This window comes from Canis aureus, chromosome 14 (genome assembly GCF_053574225.1).
Source record: "Canis aureus isolate CA01 chromosome 14, VMU_Caureus_v.1.0, whole genome shotgun sequence".
Taxonomy (NCBI): Eukaryota; Metazoa; Chordata; class Mammalia; order Carnivora; family Canidae; genus Canis; species Canis aureus.
Genome location: NC_135624.1, coordinates 41,950,068 through 41,972,878, shown reverse-complemented (window position 1 = coordinate 41,972,878; position 22,811 = coordinate 41,950,068). Strand labels below are relative to the sequence as shown.

Below are 22,811 nucleotides of genomic sequence, written 5' to 3'. Positions count from 1 at the left end.
AGGAATGTGCCTGCGCACACAGGTGCACGCTACGGGAGGGACGGGGGAGGGAGAGAACCTCAAGGAGACTCCCTGCTCAGCGTGGAGCCCAACACGGGGCTCCATCCCACGACCCGCGAAATCGCGACCTGAGCCGAAACCAAGAGTCGGCAGAGGCTTAATCAACGGACCCACCCCGGCGCCCCTGAATATAATTTTTAAACACACTAGAAAACACTATTCTCCGGCCGTGGGATATTTGAAACACTTTTTTCCAATCACAGTGCCTACAACGTAAAGCACAACCGTCCAGACTAACTGAAGAGTAACGGATTTCCAATGATCTAAAATAAATGTATAATCTGGATCTCTCTTGAAAGTCATCACGGAAGAGAGCTGGTTAGAAAACCACCCTTCAAAATAAAACAAAGCCATCGGAGTATTCATTTAGGAGCAATGGCTTTCGAGTGCCTATTTTTTTTTTTTTAATGCAGATTACAGACTGTTCCAGTCTCCGTGTGACTTTTGTTCGGTATCTTCACAACCCGACTTGGGGGAGATGGAGGTGGACCACCCTTTCTGCGCTCCCAGCAGCCCATGAAGATGCATATAAATTTCACATGGGATTTTAAGAGTGGGCTGGAGGCAGCTTGCGCAGAGCTGGTGGGGGTATGATGCTGGCCCCCCGCTGCTATCATCCGGTGCAAAGGAACACACGGTGTGGCCGACAGGGACACACGTCTGTTGAATGAGTGAATGATGGGCGGTCAGGGGGATGTTGCAGCACATGGTTCCACTAACCAGGATGTCTCCAGCCAGTGCAGAGACTTCGGTGGCCAGGCCGTGGGAGCAGATAGGGCCCCAGTAATGATTTCCCTGCTCCCCAGGAAATGACTCAGAGCCTGGCCATGGCAGTGACAATGCCTGGTCCAAGGGCCACACAGCGGCTGACTCTAGGGGAATAGCCTAGTCCCAGACTCAAACTGATGGGAAAGTTGCCTGCTGTTATGTACTTCTCTTTAGGTTTATTTATTTCACAGATTGATTTTAATCTAAGGTCTCACCACTGTCCCGGTGCCCTCGGTCACAGAGGAGGACGTAGACAGCTGGTCTGCAGAACTTGAAGAAAGAGTAAATGGAACCACAGTGTCTTCAATTATTTTGCGCTCCTAAAGGGAAGGATAGTAGTTGGTGAAAGGGGAAAAATAAAAAAATAAAATAAAATAAAATAAAATAAAATAAAATAAAATAAAATAAAAATAATAAATAAATAAATAAAATAATATAAGATAAAATAAAAAATAAAATAAAAAATAAAAATAATAAAATAAAATAAAATAAAACAAAATAAAATAAAAAATAAAATAAAATAAAATAAAATAAAATAAAATCTCTTGACATTTGTCAAGAGGAAAATTGCATTAAGGAACTAAAAAAAAAAAAACCCACAAAAACAAAACCTCCAAAAAAACCCATTGGATTATGTGCAAACCAGCAGGGCATTAAAAAAAAGGGTGTGTGTGTCTTATTTTCTAAAAGCATGTAAATCAGATAACACTTTCTATGGGCCATAATTTAGAAATTAGCATTTAATTTGGAAAAAACAAAGTCTTTTGCAAATTACTTAGTCCGATTCAAGAGGCCTAATTAGAAATGCTTTCAGGGATCAGATTATGCACAAAAACTACTGAAGATAAATTCACAACAAAATTAGTCATGAACAAATTTTAGATAATACACATTAAATAGAGCTCCCTTCCAACTCTCTACTGTGGTCTGGTGTGTTCATCTAAAAAAAAAAAAAAAAAAAAAGATGAGACAAACAAAACCAAATTCTCCTCCCTCCAGATCTCTTTAGTATCGTATCGTGAACGCGGTGGTTAAGGACTCACTTAGCCTCAATGTCAAAATCATCGTCTCGAAATTCAATTCACTCCCAGCAAACTTGGCTTCCTGAGCAAACACACGGGCTCCCAGGCCGCCTCCCCAAGGCAAATGAGGACCCTGCCTCTACTGGAGACCCGAAGGCCCTCCAGTAGACCCTGAAGGCCCTGGCGTCCCCGCCCGTGACCTGAATGCCCTTCCCACCCTCCAGGCCTGGGGCCTGTGGTCTCCCCGAGCCCTGGGACTAGACTCTTTGAGGAAGCCCACGGGGCCGAGGTGCAAGAAGGACAGTGAGACGCTGCTGATGCCACCGGGAAACTGAGGCGTCAGAGCCACGGGTCAAATTCCTTCCTGGGACCCCCTACCTCCTCGTAGTATCTGCGTTCCTCTTCCTCTACCTCCTTCTGGGCCTTTTCCCACTCTTCCTTCAGCTTGTTCTGTTCCTTCTGGTATCTCTCCTGTTACAGAATTTCCAGAAGGCTCGTGAACGGACGTTGCACAGACCACTGGGACCCCCCCCACCCCAAACACAAGACATCACAGGACCAACTTCGTGCGACAGCAGTCTGCGTCCGACCCTCTCACGCCGCGCAAGGGCAATGCCACTTTGGGGCACCCCAACGGGCTAGGGCATGGGAGCCCTGACCGGGACAGGGTCTTCTGTGCTTGGCATTCTCCAGGTACCTGAGTGGACGCTGGCTTATGCAGAGAAAAGACAGACCAAAAAGACCCTAAGGTCTTCCTTAGCTTGGCTTTTGTCCCAGGAGGTGAGCTAAGCCTACGGTTTGGGTCGACCAGGCTCTCGAGGGGTAAGTTCTGTTACTTCGCGGACAGAAATACGTTGGTATTGAGAGAGTTGGATAAAAGGCAAGATAAAAACCAACCAACCAACCAACCAACCAACCAACCAACCAAACAGAACCTTGTAGGTTTACGAGACCCATGGTGCAGAAAGGGTCACAGTAGACAAGATGATGATCAGCTGAGTAAGGGTGGCTTTGAAAATGTGACTGGGGTCCCCCGGAGAGGTGACCAGAAGAAATGAAGACATGGATATTAAGATTCTAATGGTCACGATGAGAGCCGACACCCCTGGACGCCTCGGGGATGGTGCCCCCGACGCAGCCGAGACGGAGGCATCCCTGGTGAACCCCATGCGGCCAGAGGTCCCAGCCTGACTATGGTCCGCTCTCTCTCTCTGGGGCCAACACGAGTCCTTTATCCTCTTTATCCTTTATCCCCTTGGGGAAGGCAGTGAGGCTTCCTCCAGGCATCCCCAGGGGCGTCATTATCTTGGGAGCAAAAGGGCTTTATTGGGATTGTCTGCAGCCTGATGTTTTTATGATGCTCGGGAGAAACCACTGTTGGTCACCCCGTGGCCGGCTTTTAACTCTGCTTTGTTATCAAGATCAGACCTTACAGAGTCTCTGAGAGGGACCTCGGGAGCCCTTCCGGATAGAGGAAAACAGGCTCTAAACCTTAACGCAAGCTGAAGCACCAGCACAGCTGAGGTTTACTGGCTCTAGAAGCTCACATCACGTGCTCCCCTCCCCAGGGCGATGGACGGGCACAGCGCAGGGAGTGGGAGACGCTCCCAGGGCTTTCCTAGAATTAAAAATAGCAGCCTTGACTAAAAGATGGAACAAACATTTCCACTTAAGGAACAAAACCGAGGCCAAATTTTTATTTCACGTGTATACCATCAAATAGCTTTTCGGTAACTCATCCCCACTGCTCCTTGGACTGGAGTCTGATTGGCAATTAGGGAGGTAACACATGGACAGGTTGGCCCCCAATACCTGCATTTTTATTTTTGGGGAAGATTTTTAAGTCATCTCCGCACCCAAAGTGGGGTTTGAACTCACAACCCCAAGATCAATAGTCACGTGCTCCACCGACTGAGCCAGTCAGGCGCCCCCTTGGGTGTTTTGTTTGTTTGCTTGTTTTAATGAAATGCTTTTTCACTGTGCTCATCAGCGTCGCCTCCCCGGCGAGAGGAACCAGACACAGGGCACCATGTTGCATGGGCACAAGGTGAGCGATGTAGACTCACCAGCTCCCGAGGAGACCTAGTTCCGTGCATTTGCGGTGCTGAGAATCCATTTAATACAAGGGTCACTAAGAGAGCATCACCTAATGGAGAAAAGGAAGCCGTGAGCCCAGTCGTACCTGGAGCAAACGTTCCTGCTCCTGTTGCCACTTTTCCTGTCGCCGGCGCTCCTCTTCTGGGTCCCACGCCCAAAACTTGAACTGCATAGAAAATAAAATCGTGATCAGAACTAAGCCGTGTCCTCCCGGGCAGCCCGGGGCGGGGGACGCAGCGGCCTACAGCCCGGCGCCCGATGGACGTGCCCAAGCAGGAGCCCCCTGCACGCAAACACCCTCTTTGGTCGACGGAAACCACTTTCTAATCTTAACCCCTCCCTGGCTGACTTCCAAGAGGCTGGCGGGACTCTGAACATCGCTGGGGCTAAGGAAAATGCCTCCCGGCATGGGAGGCTTTTGCTTCATTTCTTGCAGAAGTGGTCCCTTGCACGGATTCACACTTCTGGGAGGAGATGCTTGTTGTGCATCTGGGTTCACGCTCCTGGGCGAGAGGCACTCGTTGTGTATCTGGGTCTGGGGCCGCACAGGCGGGGCACTCTGCAGAGCGGTGGCCTGCCGCACGGAGAGCTGTTCTTGCTCCTCCCGCAGCTGAGGTTGTGGGCGTCCTCCGGCACCCCTGGGACCCAGGTGACACGGAGCCCCTGCCTGGCGCCCGCGCAGCCAACCTCAGACCCAAGCCTTCTTTTTTTTTTTTTTTTTTAAAGGTGTTTGTGGGTTTGGCACCAAATGAATGAGCGGGAATAATGAGAGAAGGAGCATGGAGTCAAGTGGGCAAGCAGGTCACAGAACCTGTGTGGCTGAGTAGGTCCACGGGGCAAGAGGAGTCACGGCCGGGCTCTGGGCAACCTGCCTATGGGCTGTGGCCTGTGGCACTGAGCCTGGCCCTCCCGACACCCGGAGGACTTGCCAAGGCCAGCATGTGCCCCAGGAGCTGGGCACCTTACCTCCCCCATTCTGATCGGGGTGCCTGGGCCAGCCCTCCTCCCACCCTGCCCTGCCCCCAGGGGGTGGACTGGCCCAGGGAAGTCTCCAGGCTGGGAACGGAGGTCCCACAGGGGGTTGCCTGGCTCCTTACAATATCAATGTGGTGACCTTCACGTAGTTCTGCTTACGAGCCCCCGCTGAGGCTCTTGCCGGGGTGCCTGCACCTGCTCAGGATGATGCCCACAGAAGGTCAAGGAAGGGTGGGCAAACAAGGCGGGGAAACACATTTCCTGGATGCCGCGCACGGGATTCATGCCAAGCCAAAGGCTCTAACGCGTCGTGTAGGAGAAAAGCTACTTAATGGTATAGTCCGAGATTGCCCAAGTCTCCTCGCAGGACCGTAAAATGTCACCCAAATGGGATTCCAGGGAAGAGACCTGGACTTAGTGGGTTAGAGGTTGGCTTCACTTGGCATTTCCTAAACCTGGGGTGGGGGGAACCTCAGGAGCGGCTGAACCGTCCAAGAACCTCCCTCAAGGGCGGCCCTTCTTTGTGTTTTGAGGACAAAGGATGCGGTCACGTGAATAAAGCCAGAGGGAGTCCGGTGGGAATAGAGCATCGATGAGGAATGCTCTCGTTTTCTGGCTTCTCCGGGCGGGCGGGAACTGCAAGCAGAGGTGAGGGGCACGCAGGCAGGGCGGCAGGCAGGCAGCCGGGAGGGGAGGGAGGGACACGGGGCGCAGGGCTGGAACATCTGGGGAAAACGGGGAAACCCTGAGGGTTTTTAGGGTCAGATGCAGAGGAAAGGTGATCCCGCCCCTTCTGCAGGTGACTCCCCGCTGAGCCCTGTCGGGGGCCAGGTGGGGTACCTGCAGCCCAGGCCCTGTGGAGTTCACACCTGAGTGTGCAGTGGGCGGTGGGTGTGGGGCCCTGACGCTGGGGACGCTGCTGCAGCTGCTGCAGAAGAAACACGAGAGGTGCTAGAGAAGACCGGGCGCGCTGAGCCAACTTGGTCCTAGAGTCTGTCTGTCTACACATCCGCATCCCCGCCCCCCACGTGTCCCCGGGCCTCCACGCTGGGGCCTGCGGTGACGCTGAATCCGGGATGGAGCCACTTCATGCTGTGCACGCTCTCCTCCCCCGTCATAGGCTCAGGCCCCAGGGCCTCGGGCGTTGAACGGGGTCCGAGTCCCCCGCGGTCAAGTGCTCCCTCCCTCTTGGAGCTTGTCTGCAGATCTCACGCCCGTGCTGTGGGTACCAGCTGTGGGGTCCTTCCGGGGGCTCCCGTCCACCACGGTGCACTCAGCTGCAGGTTCCCCGTCCTGGCTGCAGGTGGCTGGAAATACTGAGGGTCCTGAGACCCTTCCCCGTCCTGCAAGGACACTCAGGAATTCCCAAAGGGAGACACATCACCTGTAGACGAGAGCTGCTCTTGGCTCTGGGGGGCCTTCACCACCAAGGAGGATTCATTCCGGGTCAGGCACTGTCCTCGAGGCTTCATGTCATCACACCCGCGAAAGCTCACAGCACCCTTAAGGGAGGGATGACCTCTTCTTTGCACAATCAAGGAACGTAAGGCTCAAAAAGGTCACGTAACATCTGCAGGGTCACATGCTAGGAAATGCTGGAATCCGGGGGCACCTCCGTGAGGATGCCGCTTCACCCGGGGGCTCCTGCACTACAGGCGGCTGTGCAGAGGAAGTCTCCAAATCTGGCGGGAATTTCAGAGGGTGAGCCCGGCGACAGGCCCAGCACCGGGAGCACTCAGTCCAGGGAGGAGTTAGGTCTGCACAGAGCGTGCACATGCAATTCGGCCGCCAGCGGTTTCTACAGCATCATGTGTCTTCAGGTTGACTTTCTGCAAATTCTTTTTTTTAGGTACCATCAGAATAAAAAATTGAAAGCTAAAGGTACAGTCAACACTATCCAAGACATTGATTGTGGGAAGGAGCGTCACAAGGACAGCTTGGGTCGCCCAGAGAGTTCTGGGTGGGAACCGTCCGCCCATGGACAAGTATTGTCCTCAGTTAAAAAAAAAAAAAAAAAAAAAAGATCTTGAGCGCTTATAGAAGTTGCAGGTTCTACTACTAATTCCTATCATCACCTTCATGGAATTTTACTTTCCTGACTCACTCACCGTTTTGTTTCTGGGCGTGATCACGACTCTGCATAGTGATCATCCACATCTGTATTCGAATTTCACCCGACAGCATTACACGTGACTTTTTCATTATTCTTTTACGATCATTTAGAGCCCATTTTTGATCGAATCTTCTTTAAGCAAAACAAATACTTTATACATTAAAATCACACTACAGGGGATCCCTGGGTGGCTCGGTGGTTTAGCGCCGCCTTTGGTCCAGGGTGTGACCCTGGAGTCCCGGAATCGAGTCCCACGTCAGGCTCCCTGCATGGAGCCTGCTTCTCCTTCTGCCTGTGTCTCTGCCTCTCTCTCTCCGTGTCTCTCATGAATAAATAAATACAGGCACTGAGGGGGGCACTTGAGGGCACGAGCACTGGGTGTTATTCTATATGTTGGCAAATTGAACATCAATAAAAAATAAATTTACTAAAAAAAATAAAAAAATAAAAAAAATAAGAATAAAATCACACTATATGCAAGATCTTATTCCTTAAGATGAGCTACTTACAGGAGTAGTTACAGGAGACTTTTCACTGCCTGGAGAATCCACTGTAAGGAAAGAAAGAAAAAAAGAAAAGATCACGACGTGAGCAGCTTCTAACAGTATTTAGTTTTGGTCCTCGGGGTGGAGCGCGGTTGCTAGGTGAGCCTCCGATCAATTTTTTTGGTAAGCCGAGAGCATTAGAAAATCATTAATGAAGCACACCCTTGAAGCAATTTGTACCCATCACCAAAAGGAGTTATAGGACCAGCGTAGTATGACCGAGCCCATCCATCAGCACCAGGTACTAGACTCTAGGAGCAAAAACGACAGGTGCTAGTGTTGAAGGCCCCTGCCTTGCGGCTGGCTCGCCTGGTTCCCTCACTGTCTGACGCGGAGAATCATCACACAGAGGGAGGCCAGACATCCGGGAAGTAGACAGAGGGACACAGTTAACAAGAGAACCATTACCAGTTCCTGGTAAATGCTTCTATCCTTGGCAAAAAAAAAAAAAAAAAAAAAAAAAAAAAAAGGACAAAAAACGAGTTTGAACGCTTATATTTTGTTTTTTTGTTTTTTGTTTTTTTTTGTTTGTTTTTTTAAAGAAAGTCGAATATTATTTCTTCAGATTTTCAAAATCAAAGAAAACTATGAATTTCCTTCCAATTTCAGTCTACGTGGTACTGGCATCAAAGAACTCGCTCTCTGCTAACTGTGTGTCGGAAATGAGCATTTTTCCCCCCGAAATCAGAAATGAAGAAGACGACCAGACGTTATTGGCGGCCCCGACAGGGATTTTTGCACAAAGGAGATAAAGCTACCCAGGACGCATTTTACCTGACTGTGAGAAAAACTGGGAGCGCCGCCAAGAGTTCTGAACTCTGAGCGGGAAGCCGGCAGCGCCAGGCGACCCTGGAGCAGATGGCACAACAGAACAGACAGAAAACCATGAGAACGGGGGTGAGGAGCCAGGAGGACCGAGCTCCCCAGTCCCGAAGGAGGTCTGGCTGTAGTGGCTGCAGGCGCCGAGAAGGAGTGGATCTAAAATACAAAATATCTCAATAAAACACATGAAACCTGAAGACGTGGGCGAAAACCAACAGAAACGGGACAGGCCAGGGGCGCCCGGGGGCGCTCAGCGGTGGAGCACCTGCCTTGGCCCAGGCCGTGACCCCGGGTCCTCCCGGGATCGAGTCCCGCATCGGGCTCCCTGCACGGAGCCTGCGTCTCCCTCTGCCTGGGTCTCTCAGGAATAAATAAAGAAAATCTTAAAAAAAAAAGAAAGCCTGTCCTCAGGGCGGATCAGGACACGGGCTTCCAGAGCGAGCACCTGTCTTTGCACCACGCCAGCCCCGAGCCGCCGGGACACCGCGGGGCAGAGGACAGTCACCTCCAGGCATACTTGATGTTTTCAGGGTATTGGAAGACGTGTGTGTGTGTGTTTAAGGGGAATCTGTGCTGTTTAGGGGCTCGCCGCCGGATCTCCAGCAGCCCCGACAGCCAGTCTCTGGACAGGTGAGTCTATAAAAACGGGGGAGCCATCACAGCCCGGGGGAGGGGACAGGAGGCGCCAGGGTCCTAGCTGTGCAGCTTCCTCGGACTCCGCGCGACCACAGACCCGTGGACCCCTGTCATCGAAGCGCAGAGAGGTGGCCCCAGCCCCAGGTGTAGGGCCCCGGCCGGAGCATGGGGGCAGACACGCGGAGCCACGCCTTTCGCCCCCCTCACTTACCCGTTCTGCCCCTGGAACCCTGCTCCTCCCACTCCCACTGAGTTTTTGTTTCTGGGCAAAATCCTATGCCTCCCAGGGGTTTTCCGAGTGTGGCCCCTGGATCTGCAGCCTCGGCACCGCCTTTGGGAACTTGTCAGAAATGCGAACCCCCCGGCCCCGGCCCAGACCCACCCAGGCGCTGCAGGCCGCAGCCCAGACGCCCGCGTCTTCACCAGCCAGCGCGGAACCCCGGCTCTTAGGCACGCTCCGAAATTGCCGCATTAAGCCGTGAGTCTACAACATACACTCCAAGCTTAAGAAGAGCATTTAGAATAGCTCATTGCCACCTGGCATCTTGCTTTGTACTAACACTCCCGCTGCCACTGTTCTGAAATGACTAGATTATATTATTGGTGCTTATTCTGGGCCAGGTCTTGAGCTAAATAAACACTTTTGTGGGGTCGATCTCATTTCATTAATTCTTCCAATACCCCTGTGAAGTCGGTGGTACTGTTACTTCCACTTTATAGCTGGCAGGTGACAATGAGAGATTAGGAGCTCTTGGTGGGGGGGAGACGAGCGAGGATTCGAACCCGGGCTTTCTGTCTCCAGAGCCTGCAACGGCCACTCCAGCTTCCGTGAACCAGACGAGTTCAGAACAGGTGTGCACCAGATACGATTCTATCTTAAAGACTCATGTTTGAAATGCTCTAGTGCTACTAAGCTTCTTTTTTTTTTTAATCACTCGATTTCGGTAACACGTGACGTGAAGTCCCTTAGTGAACAGCATGTTTTATAAAATCGGAATGCCCTACCACAGGTAACAGGCTGTCAAAACATGTGAGACAACAAAACTAATTAAGGTGGCTTAAAATAGCTACTTCCCCTCCGTATTACTGATCCGCACAATTAAAAAGTGGTAAAAAAAAAAAATGGGGCAGGCTCAAAATCTGTCTAAATATGGTCCATTGCCGACCCAGTTACGGGACTTCGTTTCTGTCGATTCCCTTCAGGACAGGAGGGCTGACAAATTTAAGACAAATGCTTTGAAGACAGTACTGAACCCGCTTCCACGTTCAGAGACCAGGCACCGCGGCCGCTCCCTCCCCGGGACGTCCTGCTACCCAGTGACAGCCGCTGCCTCTCCCAGCCCGCTACTAAGGGGATGAAAGCCAACCCAGGGGCTGCCAGGAGCGGCTGGAGAAGGCTGCTCATCCCCGGAAAAGAAAAAGGAAAAATAAATCCCCAGCCACAACGGCCCTGGACCATCTTCTCTTTGCCTGACCTGATAAATCTATAAAATGTACCGGGAAGAGTAGGTCAAAAAAAGACAAACAAACAAAACCTGACAGTCTTGCCTCCTAAACTCTGGCTGCTTCTGCCCCTGGACAAGCACTCACACCAGCAAGACCGGGAGTCTGTTCTGAAGAACACTCTCACACTCGGCTCCCTTTCTGCTGTTTGGGGGCACCTGGGTGCTCACGGGGAGGAAGGTACCCCAAGAGCACTCCTAAAGAGCAAAGCGGCGCGTTCACAACTATGCATGGCCTGGGGGGCTCCTGGGGAGTCTGCAGCATGCACTGGATCCCTGGGTGGGAATGATTTCTCAGCCATCATCATGCACACCCTGGAATTATTATGAGACGATAAAATCTGATTTTCTTCTGAAAAGTCAGATTGTCAGATTAAATGAATATTTTATAAAGATGAGATAATTAACAATTAATGAAGTTGACATCATACTAGAAAAGATAAACTTTTTATTAAAGTTATTTTTTATTTTGTAATTTTTTTTTTAACATTTTGGAGGCAATAACATTATTTTAAGGTATCAAATACTTATGTAGGCTCCCTTATGCTGACAAAATGGTTTTGGCAGCTGGTTTTGCAGCCAGGCCAAATAGAGAATGTAACCCCAGATTTCTGTTCAGAAGTCATTTAATTCAGCCACCGTGGACTCTTGCAAACACTACGGCTAATGGGATTTAACATAAAGGAAGTAATCTTCCTTTAAAATAAAGAGTATAAAAAAAAAGTATTTTAGTTAACAGCCTCTTATGGTTTGACTCCCTCGTTGATTTTATCTTATTTCACTTTTCCCTCCCTTCCCCTATGATCCTCTGTTTTGTTTCTTAATTTCCACATATGAGTGAAAGACTCACTAAACTCTACCTCTGAGACTAATAATACGTAAGTCAATAAACCAAATATTATGTTAATTCATTGAATAAAATAAAATAAAATAAAATAAAATAAAATAAAATAAAATAAAATAAAATAAAATAAAATAAAAAAGACCAGGGGATCCCTGGGTGGCGCAGCGGTTTAGCGCCTGCCTTTGGCCCAGGGCGCGATCCTGGAGACCTGGGATGGAATCCCACGTCGGGCTCCCGGTGCATGGAGCTTACTTCTCCCTCTGCCTATGTCTCTGCCTCTCTCTCTCTCTCACTGTGTGCCTATCATAAATAAATAAAAATTAAAAAATAAATAAATAAATAAATAAATAAGACCATTTTACTATAGTTGGGCCCAGCAAAACACGTAGAGCTAAAATAAAGCATTTCTTTTACCTTGAGAATTGAGATTTGGCAAGTGTAATTGGTTGGTTTCAGACATTTTTTCCAGAAATGGATATGTCAGGGTTGCTTCAGGTTCTGGTGATTTTGGCTTTACCACCTGGATCATGGGCAACAGACAGAAACATTATAAGTAGTGTCCATTAAAAAATGCACAGGTGAAATAAAATTTAAGGACTCATGGCAAATACATAAGTCAATAAACCAAATATGTAACCTTTAAATGGAGACGCTTACCCTTTCCCGAAACCCTTTTGTACTTTCTACATTGATATAGAGGCAAATTTTTTTTTAGGGAAATCAAACTGGAGCATAAAAATACGATCACTTTTCTCCAAACCCAGAAGATAATATTCCATTTTTGGGATTGTATATCACTCTGTCCCATTTTCTGATAGATCCATCACATATTCTCTACATAATACTGACTACATAATACTGATTTTGTAATGTCAGGAAGTGGGATGTTCCACAATAAGATAAAAGAAAATCTCACTCTCTAAGTGCTGAAAATTAAAATTAAAATTAAAATAAATAAATAAAAATAAATAAATAAAATATCACCTTCTAATGGACATTATTCTTGAGAAATTATAGAGCCCTCCCATAAACTTACACAAAACACATTGAAGGCGATGGATTTCCCATGTTGACAAGGAAGTATTATTATAACTATTATCAACTAGTGTCATAGCAATGGGGCCATCAGGAGGTCTTTGAGCCATGTTACACCACTTGTCCTTAGGGTAAATAGTTCCAAAACGACAGGCTTTAAAGATTGTTATGTTTGCTTTCTAGATGAAATAGACTTTTTCTTGTCATTGCTGTTTTTAATTTGTTTTTCCCCACCCTGAATGGCCTTTGGTAGAAGCACCGTCCTTTGGATTTGTTGCTTCCAATCAACTGATTGCTGAAAGACCAGATTAGCAAACGGATGTCTGAAATAAGAGTCAGTAGATTCTGAGCAAAGATCTCAAGGAGGGCCATGGCTGTATCAGTTCATGTCCTTTTGGCTGCTTATAGGGCTTTCTCAGATTTACTCTGGCTGGTGGTTGTGCTCCCAATAGACTAATTTGAAAGCCAACAGGGCAATTGAGGCTGAAGAGCATTGTTTCATCATAAGCTGATCTGTGATTTGGTTCTCAGGATGATTTAATACCTATAATTTCTTCTTGGTAAAATTTTATTTTTCTTTATGAATAATACATTCAACCCTAATGGAATCCTGAAGAAAATAGAGTTAATCACTTCATTCTGCATTACAGAGGTCAACTAGATGTCCACGTGAACTTCGATGTTAAACACGCAGCCAAAGCCAAGGCTTAGATTTACTATAAAGTTGATAACCCCCGAATTTTAACCCCATACCACTTCCTCCGTGGTGGAGTCTGACAAAAATGCCTCAGTAATGCTCAGTTGTAAATGAATGCTCCTAGCAGAAATGCTCAAGACCACCTTAAGAGGTGGCAAAAAGGTCAGCCTGTGTGCATGGGCACTTTCTTTCATAAAGGTGACACTTTCAAGTGAAGTCAGGAAACAAAAGCTGTGGCAACGGTGACCTGCTTTCTTTTTCTAAGAGCTATCTCCACAGTAGGGAGAAGGGACGGAAGGGATTCATACGGTGCAAGAAAAGCACTGGGTTCTAAGACCATTATTCCATTTGCTAAACCACTAGTCGAGATTCCTAACCTGGAGTCCACAGAACAGAATTTAGGGGGTGGATATACTTGGTATCACTTGATACCAAGGAAAACGTGGTAAAATATGTGTGTTTTATGCTTTCACCATAGTATCTTGAGAATACTGTTTACCAAAGGATCCACACACACACACACACACACACACACACACAATTAAGAACCCCTGAAAACGATTTTTTCCATAGTATACGGTAGACGTGACACTGGTGGCCCAAAGATGGGTCACACAGATGAGACATGCAGATAAACACTTTTTAGTTTTTGTGTTTATTTTGTTTCATTTTTAAAAACGACACAGTTCTCTTTCCAGTTTAGACTTAAGTGGGGGGGGGGGAGCCTACTTGGAAGAAGAATAAATAAATAATAGCTACAAGTGTAATCCACATTACAGATAAGGCAAGATCTGCAAAGGTGGGAAATCGTGTCTGCCCCCAGTGTTTTCTTACAGGTTAGTTCCTCCGTTCAAAATTCTGGACCACTCTTTAATCCCCTATTTATAACTAGAGTTTGAAATCCCCCCAAAGCATTAAGGCAGTGGGCATTTCTGAGGCTCCGAGGACACAGCGCTGTCAGCAACTCGGACCATGGGCTGCGTGCTGTTCGCTGTGGAACACCCACTGTCTAGCACAGTGCCTGGCTTCTAGTAGGGGCACAGTCAATAGAGTAAACGATGGATGGAGTGGAACTAGAGGTGGTAAATTTTTCATTCTAAAGCTATATCCAAACTTAGGGTTAATTTTTAAAGTTGGAACATCACCACCTGGAGTAAGCCAGTGTGCAAGTCCATGGCTCTCTACTTGGTGGCCTACTGGAATCACCTGGGGCCCTTTCACAAACACAGATGCCTGGGCCCTGCCCCCAGGGAGTCTCATCTATTTGATATGGGCCATGCCTGGTATTTTTAAATTCGAAAGGGTAGCCAAGGTTGAGAGCGACTGGTATAAAAGATAAAGACTTTTATTTTTTATTTATTTATTTTTTTTTAAAGATAAAGACTTTTAGACAGTGGCTGAAAACAGACCAAATTAATATGAATGAGATGAGACTCCAAGCAAGGAAGAAATTTAATAAAAACAATACATTAAAACTCATTATATCAGAATGATAATTTTCTAGTTTTCTTGCTGTGCAAGTCCAGAGGCATCAGAAGTACTGCTGTTATAAAGCAGGTAAATATTGGAAAGAGAATATTTAGTAAGCTGCAAATATGCAAGCTCATGCACAGCAAACGAACACCTAACCTCAAAGCTTTAGAGCTTGTATTACATTTTCTTTTAAATGTATGTAATTCTTCAGAATTAAAAAATTATGTAAAATAAAATTTAAAAGATATTGAGTGAATATATACAGACCAATATATGTCAATTTTTACTAATAGAGGCAGATTTCAGCGACCTTCTCTCTGTTCTATTTTTTAAGGTTTATGTATTATTTTTTATATGTTTACATATTATCTCTTGATAAATCTGTTACCTGTGTATGTACATCGCTATAAATACAAGTTAAGAAGAACATATAGCTACAGACTGAATGGGGCCTCCCAAGGTTCCTATGTTGACACCCTAACCCTCAAGGTGGTACCTTCGTAGGTGATTCGTGTCCTTATAAAAGAGACTCAAGGCAGCTCCCTCATCCCGGCCGCCAAGTGAGGACAGCGATCGGTGACCAGGGAAGCGGGTTCTCACCAGACACCTTGACCTCGGGCTTGCAGCTTCCAGAACGGCGAGGAATAAATGTCTGTTGTTTACAAGCCACCCAGTCCGTGGGAGTCTGCTCTAGCACCCCGATGGCCTAATGCACACACTTTTCTATATGCATTTAACTTTTTTTTGTTGTTTTAACAAGGAACATGTAGCACATTTGTAGTTAGAAAAAAAATACCCATTAAAGATAGGAATAGATTCAGAGAGAAAAGACATCTTCATTCTGAAAAGTGCCACTTTATCAATCAGTTCACTTCAGAAGCCGGTTGCGACATGAAGCCGCGCTCATTTGGGATATGCACTTCACCTTTTGGGACAGCACCAACTCCACCTTCCCACTCATTTCATTTCCCAGTTTCTTCTGGTCTTCTTCTGGCGGCACATCGTTCCTCCGCTGGGGGCTGGAGGGAAACTCTACAAAGGGCACAGTCGGGCTGGACCGAGTCACAGTTGTCGTGAAATGCTGTGGCTCTGAAATGGAGTGACATTCAGAGACATGAAACAGAAGAGGGAAACCACATCAAGGACCATTTATCTCGCGATGCCGCAAAACACACCAGTCCATATCCCCCCTGGGCCATAGGAAGTTGGACTGTAGTGATGAGAGGTATTAAAGAGCCTCAGATGCCAGAGTTTTCTAGGCTCTTTTAAGATATTAAAAAAAAAAATCACACAACATTAAACACATCAAAGAACCCAACTACGGAAAATATAAGTTGTTAATAAGAGTCGCAGTCTCCATGTGAATGACACTACATGAAGCAGAATGCTGATGCAAAATATTATGGCAGGTGGGCTGGTTGGGAGAACATTTAAAGAGTTTCTACCCAAACGACTGAGTCGCAGCCTGAGTCTTTTCTTTCATATTCCTTTTTTCTTTTCTTTTCTTTCATATTCCAATGCTCCTTTTGAACAGCACATTTTCATAACTGGAATGTGTTAAGGATTGCGTGGTATATAGAATGCAATGAAAATAAAGTGTTCTCTGATTATATAAAGGAGACTCAGGGATAGTCTAGACTCAGGTACAGTCTAGAGCGAGGGCCGTATCAAAAGGTGGAGGTGCGATCTAGTTTGAAAAAGCATATGCTGAAATTCTTAGCATATTTCAAACATTTATTTTTTAAATACATTTTAAAATAATTTGGGATTTAGAGGAGGGTAAGAGGTTTTTACGTCTGCCAAAAGACGAAACGTGTTAAAAGTACTGAGGAACATTACCTTAGGGAACGTTCATACCGTCCACACGAGTGGCATTTACTTCATTCATTCATTCATTCATTCATTTTACTTTATTCTTTTCTTTTTTTTTTTTTTTTTTTTTTGCTTTATTCTTTTAAACTATTCCCCAGCGGTTTTCATTTGAGCGTCTGTTTTTGTGATATATTTTTGGTTTATATCTTATTTAGTGATGTGCCATGTACTAAAATAGGACCTGCAGTTTTTAAGCATCGTTTATTTGGGGAAATATAATCCTTCTGGTGATGGAGATACACTTTCAAAATAACAAAAAAACACCACAGGAGCAAAAAAGTATGTGTGGGCTCCGGTTGCTACAGCAAAGACCAGTCACATCCCGGGATTCCCCCAGGCAGCCTGCAGGTGGCAGCAGGACCACACCAGTGCCAGCGCCTTCACCGACTACATTTCTCAGGCTCAGCGGGAGAAATCCTGGACTATTTTCATTGTGTCTTAAAAGTTAAGACATCTACCATCTACCTTAAAACTAGTTTGTTAGCGAACAAACCTGATGGGGCGAGTTCTGTATTTCCTTTCTGTGTTTTTCCACCATCATTTTCATCCTCTTGACTGTTGGGTTCAGTTTCCTCAGTGGTTGCCTGAAAAAAATAATTTTTCCTCCTTTGAATAAATGATCTCTTTGAAAGTTCTAAAGGGTAAAAGATTTCTTCCTTTCTTTCTTTTGAATAGTAAGTTTTAGGCCAATGAGGTAAATTGCCTTTATGAGTTCATTGCTTTTCCATTTCCCGGGTAGCCTTACTAGGAAAGGCTGGATTGCTTGGAAAGAGATAGTTGTGAAGGTGAAGGGGGCAATAGGAGGCCACAGGCACCCACCACCTCCCCACCTCCTCTGGCCATCCCAGATGCACATCCCACTTCTCCTTTCCCATCACCACTGAATTTTCAAAGTCACAGTCACCGCACACTTGCTCCCAAATGTCTTTAGTGTTGGCTTAGGGTCATATCACCAGTGAAAAGAAATCTTTTAAAGTTATAATTAGCTTGTCTTCAGCACAGATGCCTATGACTCTTAGCACTGTGGGTTTTGGCCTTGATGTTCTCTTTCTGGGCTCTCAAGAACTATTGCCTGATTTCTCATTCTCTCTCTATACTAAACTTCAACTATTTTCCATCACCTGTGCTGAATCACCCTCAAGTGGATCAGCTGTTCTCATGAACTCACCATTATGTTCTCCACCCATTTATGAGTCGTACTTTCATCTCCAGTCCGAGCACCCATCAGAGCTTCAGTCTGGCACATCGGTGTCATGGTAAATGACTCACACTCAACGTGCTAAAAGTTACCTTCAAGTAACCCATCCCCCAAACTCACAATTTCTGTTTATGATATTAGTTCTCCCTAGCACACAAATTAAACTCGGAAGTGCTTCCTGACTCGTATCTCACGCGTGCCCGTCATTTGCCAAGTCTTGCCAAGGTTCTAACACAATAGTTTTTATATGCATCCCTTCCTTTCTGTTTCTATAAGCTAGGGCCTAAGTATATCCTTGATTCCCATGCTCTTCCACTAAGGGGTCTCTCTGATTTGACTCTTGGTGTCTAATCCACCTGGCATATCACCATGATGTTCATCTCTTTCAGTAGTACCTCAGTTAATCACTTTTATGCCTGTGTTCCTCTCTTTCAGAAGTACTTCAATTGATCTGTTTTATGCTTCATAAAATTTATAACATTAAAAAAATTTTGAATGACCTAAATGTCCAACAATTGGGGATGGATGAATGAATTACAGCATGTCCATAGAAGGAAATACTATGCAGCCATTAAAAATGGTATTGAATAATAGTTAATGATATGGGAAAATACTTATTATCTAATGTTGAGCCAAAAAATATAAACTGCATATCCAGCATGATGCCTACAGATATAAGATTTTACACATGCTATATTTATACACAAATATACCTGCTAAAAATATATAAAAATGTCTTTTATATAAAAGACAGTAAGGAAATATACTAAAATGTTAATAGTGATTATTTTGGATGACTTTTTCTTCTTTATAAATATATTTCCTATATTCTAAAATATTCTCCAATGACTATATGAATCGCTTCTGATTCAGAAAACAAAATCAATGTAATTTTACATTATTTTTACTTGGGAGCCAATTGATTCCAGGGAGATTTCAAAATTCTCCCACTGATATTATAGTAGTTGCTTGATAAAAGTAATTAAAAGGATGACTAAATACTGGCTAAAATATACTTGAACAATCAAAGGAAACAAATTAATAACTATTATGTTTTTTAGTCATAGTGTCTTATTGTAAAGGGCTGAATTTGAATTTTTAAAATATGTATGAAATAATACATTTTAAAAGGTTTTAAGATAAATATTAAAATTGGTTTCTATTGCCCCCTTCACCTTCACCTTCAGAAAAGGCATTATTAAGTACTTTATAAAATATCTGCATGGTTCTCAAAAAGCAATGCATTTATTAACATCTTATAAGTATATATATATAAGTATATATATTTTACTCCTAAATCAAGATTTACCTTTCACCCAACCAAAATGAAAGCTCTTAATAGTTAATGCATTGGTGGAAATTGTTATTGAATTCTTTAAAAAAAAAAAAAACTTTATGAAAGAATGCAAGAATGGTTCAACTATGTAAATCATAAAATGTGATATACCATATTAATAAAGTGAAGGATAAAAATAACATGCTCATCTCAATAGATGCAGAAAAAGCATTTGACAAAATTCAACACCTATTCATGATAGAAGTGCTCAACAAATTAGGTACAGAAGAATCTACTTAAACATAATAAGGGCCATATTTGACAAGTTCATAACTAACATAGTATTTACTGGTGAAAGCTCAAAGCCTTTCCTCTAGGATCAGGAACAAGACAAGGGTGCCCACTCTTCCTGCTTCTATTCAGTATAGTAGTGGAAGTCCTAGCCAGAGTTAGGCAAGAAAAAGAAATAAAAGGCATCCAAATAGGAAAGGATGAGGCAAAATTATTTCTGTTTGTAGATGATATGCTCTTATATATACAGAAAACGGTAAAGACTCCACCAAAAAACTGTTAAAACTAATAAATGAATTCAGTAAAGTTGCAGGATACAAAATCAATATACAACATAAAAAAAGAAGAAAACAATCCCGATTACAACAGCATTGAAAAGAATAAGATACTTAGAAATAAATTTAACAAAGGTGAGAGATTTGTATACTGAGAACTAAAACATGGGTGAAGGAATTGAAGAAGACACAAGTAAATAGAAGATAGCTTATGTTCATGGATTATTAAAATGTCCATACTACCCGAAGAAATCTACAGATTCAGTGCAGTCCCTAATAAAATTCCAATGGCATATTCGCAGAAATTTTTAAAAACCCCTAAAATTCATATGGAACTACAGAAGATCCTAAATGGCTAAAGCAATCTCGAGCAAGAAGAGTAAAGCTGGAGACATCATACTTCCTGATTTCAAACTATATTAGCAAAAGCTACAGTAATTGAAACAGTATGGCACTGTCATACAAGCAGGTACATAGATCAATGGAATAGAACAGAGAGCCCAGAAATCAACCTACACTTTTATGGTCAACTTTTTTTTTTTTTTTAATGGTCAACTAATTTTTGACCAGAGCACCAAGAACACAGAATGTATAAAGGATTTTTTCCACAAATGGTGTTGGGAAAACTGGATCTCTACATGTGAAAGAATGAATTTGATTCTTACCTGACACCATACACAAAAATCAATGCCTAAATGGGATAAAGACTTAAAACTGTAAAACTCCTAGAAGAAAGCAGGAGAAAAGCTCCTTGGCATTGGTTTCAGCAATGATTTGACACCAAAAGCACAGGCAATAAAAGCAAAAATAAACCAGTGGGATTACCACAAACTAAAAAGGTTATTCAGAGAAAAGGAAACGACAGGATGAAAGGGTAACCTATACAATGGGAAAGATATTTGCAAATCATATATCCAATAAGGAATTCATATCCAAAAATACACAAGGCACTCTTACAACACCATAGCAAAAAAAAAAAAAAAAGGCACAAATAATCCAATTAAAATAGTTACATAGTATATGAAAAGATGCTCAACACCTCTATCTCTAATCATCAGGGAAATCAAAACTACTACAATGAGATATCACCTCATACTGTTATTAAGAATGACTTAAGAATTAAGAATGACTGTTATTAAAAAGTCAAAGGTAACAAGTGTCATCAAACGTGGAGAAAAGTGAATTCCTGTACACTCATGGTGGGAATGTAAGTTGCTATAGCCATCGAACAATCAAGAATAAAAAAATAAAAAATAGAACTATCGTATGATCTAGCAATTTCACTTCTGGGTACATATCCAAAGAAAATGAAATCAGGGTCTCGAGGAGCTATCTGCACTCCACATTCACTGCAACCTAAGGTTGATGGATGAACAGATAAAGAAAATGTGATGTTTAAATATTATATTACATGTATAATGAAATATAAGTGTGATGATATATAAATATTAATATTATATACAAATATATCATTCGTGCACGTATAATTTGTATCTATATACGAATAAACGCCTATCTCTTATCTAACTATACACACACACATATACAGACACAGCAGGATATTACTGAGCCATGAGAAAGAAGGAAATTCTGCTATTTGCAACATGGATGAACCTGGAGAGTCTTAGGCTAAGTGAAATAAGCTGACATAGAAAGACAAATATTGCACGATCTCAGTTATATGTGGAGCCCAGTTACCACAGGCTGGGGTGCGGAGGGAAAGGGGACAGAAAGTAGGGTCTGGGGGAGGGGATCGTGGGGAGTTATTGTTTAATGGGTGACGAGTTTTGGTTTTGCAAGATGAAAAGAATTCTGGAGATGATGGTGGTGACAGTTGCACATTATGAAAGTACTTGATACCACTGAAGAGCACACATAAAAATGGGTACGATAGTAAATTTTATGTTATGTGTTGCCATGATACATAAATTGGAATAAAAAAAATTTGCTTCAATAAAAAAATTAGAAAAAAAAACGCTGTAAAAAATAAACAAAAATTATTTGCAAATTTTCTAAGCTTTAAAAAAAAAGCACTAAGAAACTTTAGGCAACAAGACTTTTGAGCTTCTAAAAGATTTTACAATAGCATCTAGCGGCAAAAATGTGTTTTTTCTTTTGGAGGATGGGGTGATTTTGAACTCATAATTAGATGGGCATTTTCTTTCTTTTTTTAAAGATTTTATTTATTTGAGACAGAGAGTGAGTGTGAGGCTGAGAATGAGCAGGGGAGAGGGAGAAGGAGAAGTAGATGCCTCACTGAGCTGGGAGCCCGACACAGGACTCGATCCCAGGACCCTGGGATCATGACCTGAGCTGAAGGCAGACGCTCAACTGACTGAGCCCCCCAGGCGCCCTGATGCACATTTTCTCATGATGGATTATTATGTATCAATTCTGGAAGAACATAATATTAAATTAAAATATACTTTTAAAAACGGAATAAGCACCATATTATTTGATCAATTCTGTAACTTTTTAATATATTACCAAGCCTGAGTTGAATCCCTTCAAAGAGACTTAATGACTGGAAATAGTTAAAGTCTCTTTTATCATATGTGATACGCACATGGTACACGTGTTTGCGTTCTTACGTAAATGGCTGATGGAAAAGCAGTATTTGAAGATTGACCAGCCTCGCATGACAAAAGAATAAGTTAGATTTTATAATTTAACACACTCCCACACCACACATAGAAATATGAATATGTGGTAGTATTTTTATAATGTCCATATATAAACTACTATCAGAAATACTGATTTTTAGGCTGTGCCCCCAAATTCATTATAGAAAACTATCTGAAGTTGGAAGACAAATTTGCAGATTTAAATATTGGTGAAGAATGCTTTTGAGAACACTAGCGTTTCCGATCACTAGGAACAAAAGAAAGAACTATAAAAACCGGGCCAAGCCTTCCTGCTCCAAAAATGAACAAAGACATGGGCACAGTTATCACATCTCAGATGCCAAGCCTAAGTCGTGTTCCTCTGGGTACGACCTAAAAAGGGTATATACGCTCCTTCTCGTGATGCGCTGCCGGTGGTAAGATACAGAGCGATTTAGAGACCTTCAAATGCGGAAAGTGTGCCACTTGGAATCCAGGAAATAATTCATGAATCCCTTTAGACATAATTTATAATGCGCAGGAGACAAAATCCTCCAGCACTCCTTCACTGAGGATTATTTTCCTCGCACATCACATTCCAGTACGAGTTTACTTATGCATGACTAATGGAGCACTTCCATTTCCAAGAATTCTCAGATTTCTGAATTCATTTCTCTCTGGCTTACCACTCAAACACTGAGCTCCCA

General features: G+C 43.9%; 1 protein-coding gene across 17 annotated transcripts in view; it reads right to left on the bottom strand.

The window, feature by feature from the left end:
* Window positions 1–22,811, bottom strand: part of LIMCH1 (LIM and calponin homology domains 1) — a 299,956-nt gene that overhangs the window by 18,005 nt on the left and 259,140 nt on the right. For 10 of the 17 annotated variants that reach the window (XM_077847841.1, XM_077847842.1, XM_077847845.1 and 7 more), the window contains 8 exons: window positions 16,955–17,045; window positions 15,515–15,678; window positions 11,799–11,904; window positions 8,355–8,558; window positions 7,545–7,585; window positions 4,033–4,113; window positions 2,229–2,321; window positions 1,044–1,148 (listed from right to left, as the gene is read on the bottom strand). In XM_077847841.1, the coding sequence (XP_077703967.1) occupies window positions 1,044–1,148; window positions 2,229–2,321; window positions 4,033–4,113; window positions 7,545–7,585; window positions 8,355–8,558; window positions 11,799–11,904; window positions 15,515–15,678; window positions 16,955–17,045 (885 nt within the window). The remainder of the gene's footprint in view (window positions 1–1,043; window positions 1,149–2,228; window positions 2,322–4,032; window positions 4,114–7,544; window positions 7,586–8,354; window positions 8,559–11,798; window positions 11,905–15,514; window positions 15,679–16,954; window positions 17,046–22,811) is intronic. The other 7 variants (XM_077847858.1, XM_077847850.1, XM_077847851.1 and 4 more) reach the window with 2 other exon arrangements.